Below are 1,343 nucleotides of genomic sequence, written 5' to 3' on the forward strand. Positions count from 1 at the left end.
GAGATGGTGTTTTCTTGTAAAACATTCTCCAATCATTTTTGTGTGTGTGCTCTTGTGTGCGTGTGCATGTGTGTGTCTGTGTGTGTGTGCGTGCGTGCGTGCGTGTGCTGGTTGGTCGGATGGGTTAGTGGGCGGGGCTCGGGGTGTGTCTGACTGAATTCACTCGCAGCAGCTGCTGTTCACTTGAGCTCAGCCACCAAACCATTCAGCACAGACCATCACAAATAATCCCAAAGAACTAACGACTGAATCAGTTCAGACTCACTGAAGGCTCACAAACACATGTAAAGCGTCCAATCTTAATCGGATAAATGAAGATCAGTGTGTTTCTGGAGCTGAACATGACACTTCTGATCAGTAATGCTGTGATATTTACACAAGTTTGCATTGATTTCAGTTCATCAACAACATGAAGATGCTTTTATTATGAGCAGCACATGAAAAACACATTAGACAATGGCAGAGATTGTGGATTTTTCAAACACAATGAGCTTTTCTCTTATGTCACGATTTGAATAATGTTGAAAAAGAGGAAGAGAATAGAGCTGAAGTCCACTGTTCACACAATAGAAAATTCATGCCAGTCACTTATAAGAAGTCAGATGTAATGTGAATGAATGTATGAAGTATTTCACTCTATTCTTTCCTGTTTCTGCAGCTGCTCAGGAAAACCCTCGTGAGAATTGATTACAGTGATTTCAGTTTATCAACAACATGAAGATGCTTTTATTATGAGCAGCACATGAAAAACACATTAGACAATGGCAGAGATTGTGGATTTTTCAAACACAATGAGCTTTTCTCTTATGTCACGATTTGAATAATGTTGAAAAAGAGGAAGAGAATAGAGCTGAAGTCCACTGTTCACACAATAGAAAATTCATGCCAGTCACTTATAAGAAGTCAGATGTAATGTGAATGAATGTATGAAGTATTTCACTCTATTCTTTCCTGTTTCTGCAGCTGCTCAGGAAAACCCTCGTGAGAAACACGTGAACGGGAAAGAGTGCGACACGACAGCCAGCGGTGTCCCTGAGAGCCAGCTGCTGCTAGAGGTGTGTGTGTGTGTGTGTGTGTGTGTGTGTGTGTGTGTGTGTGCTTCTACTTCTACTTGTTAGAACTAAATGTCCTCACTAAAAGATACCGTGTGTGTGTGTGTGTGTGTGTTTGTCTGTACACGTGCACTGATGATGATAGTAACTGTCTCACTGATTCTGTTGAACTAGAACAGTTGGATTTAACTAGTAGGTTGATTGACTAGTTTTGAACAGTTCACACAAACCAGACGGCAGCATCTTAACAGCAGACGAGCGCGAGGCAGCGCTGAGCTCCAGAGACTCTCG

At 41.9% G+C, this 1,343-nt stretch overlaps 1 protein-coding gene across 1 annotated transcript in view; it reads left to right on the forward strand.

Annotated features, from left to right (window-relative positions):
* The window catches only part of LOC107698698 (aryl hydrocarbon receptor repressor-like), a gene marked incomplete at its 3' end in the record, with an annotated part of 19,268 nt that extends 18,213 nt beyond the window's left edge, over positions 1–1,055 (forward strand). Inside the window, exons 4-5 of the mRNA XM_016499791.1 lie at positions 659–676; positions 964–1,055. Of these exons, the coding sequence (XP_016355277.1) occupies positions 659–676; positions 964–1,055 (110 nt within the window). The remainder of the gene's footprint in view (positions 1–658; positions 677–963) is intronic.
* Positions 1,056–1,343: the final 288 nt, after the last annotated feature.

Source organism: Sinocyclocheilus anshuiensis, unplaced genomic scaffold (genome assembly GCF_001515605.1).
Source record: "Sinocyclocheilus anshuiensis isolate Anshui unplaced genomic scaffold, SAMN03320099.WGS_v1.1 scaffold1814, whole genome shotgun sequence".
Taxonomy (NCBI): Eukaryota; Metazoa; Chordata; class Actinopteri; order Cypriniformes; family Cyprinidae; genus Sinocyclocheilus; species Sinocyclocheilus anshuiensis.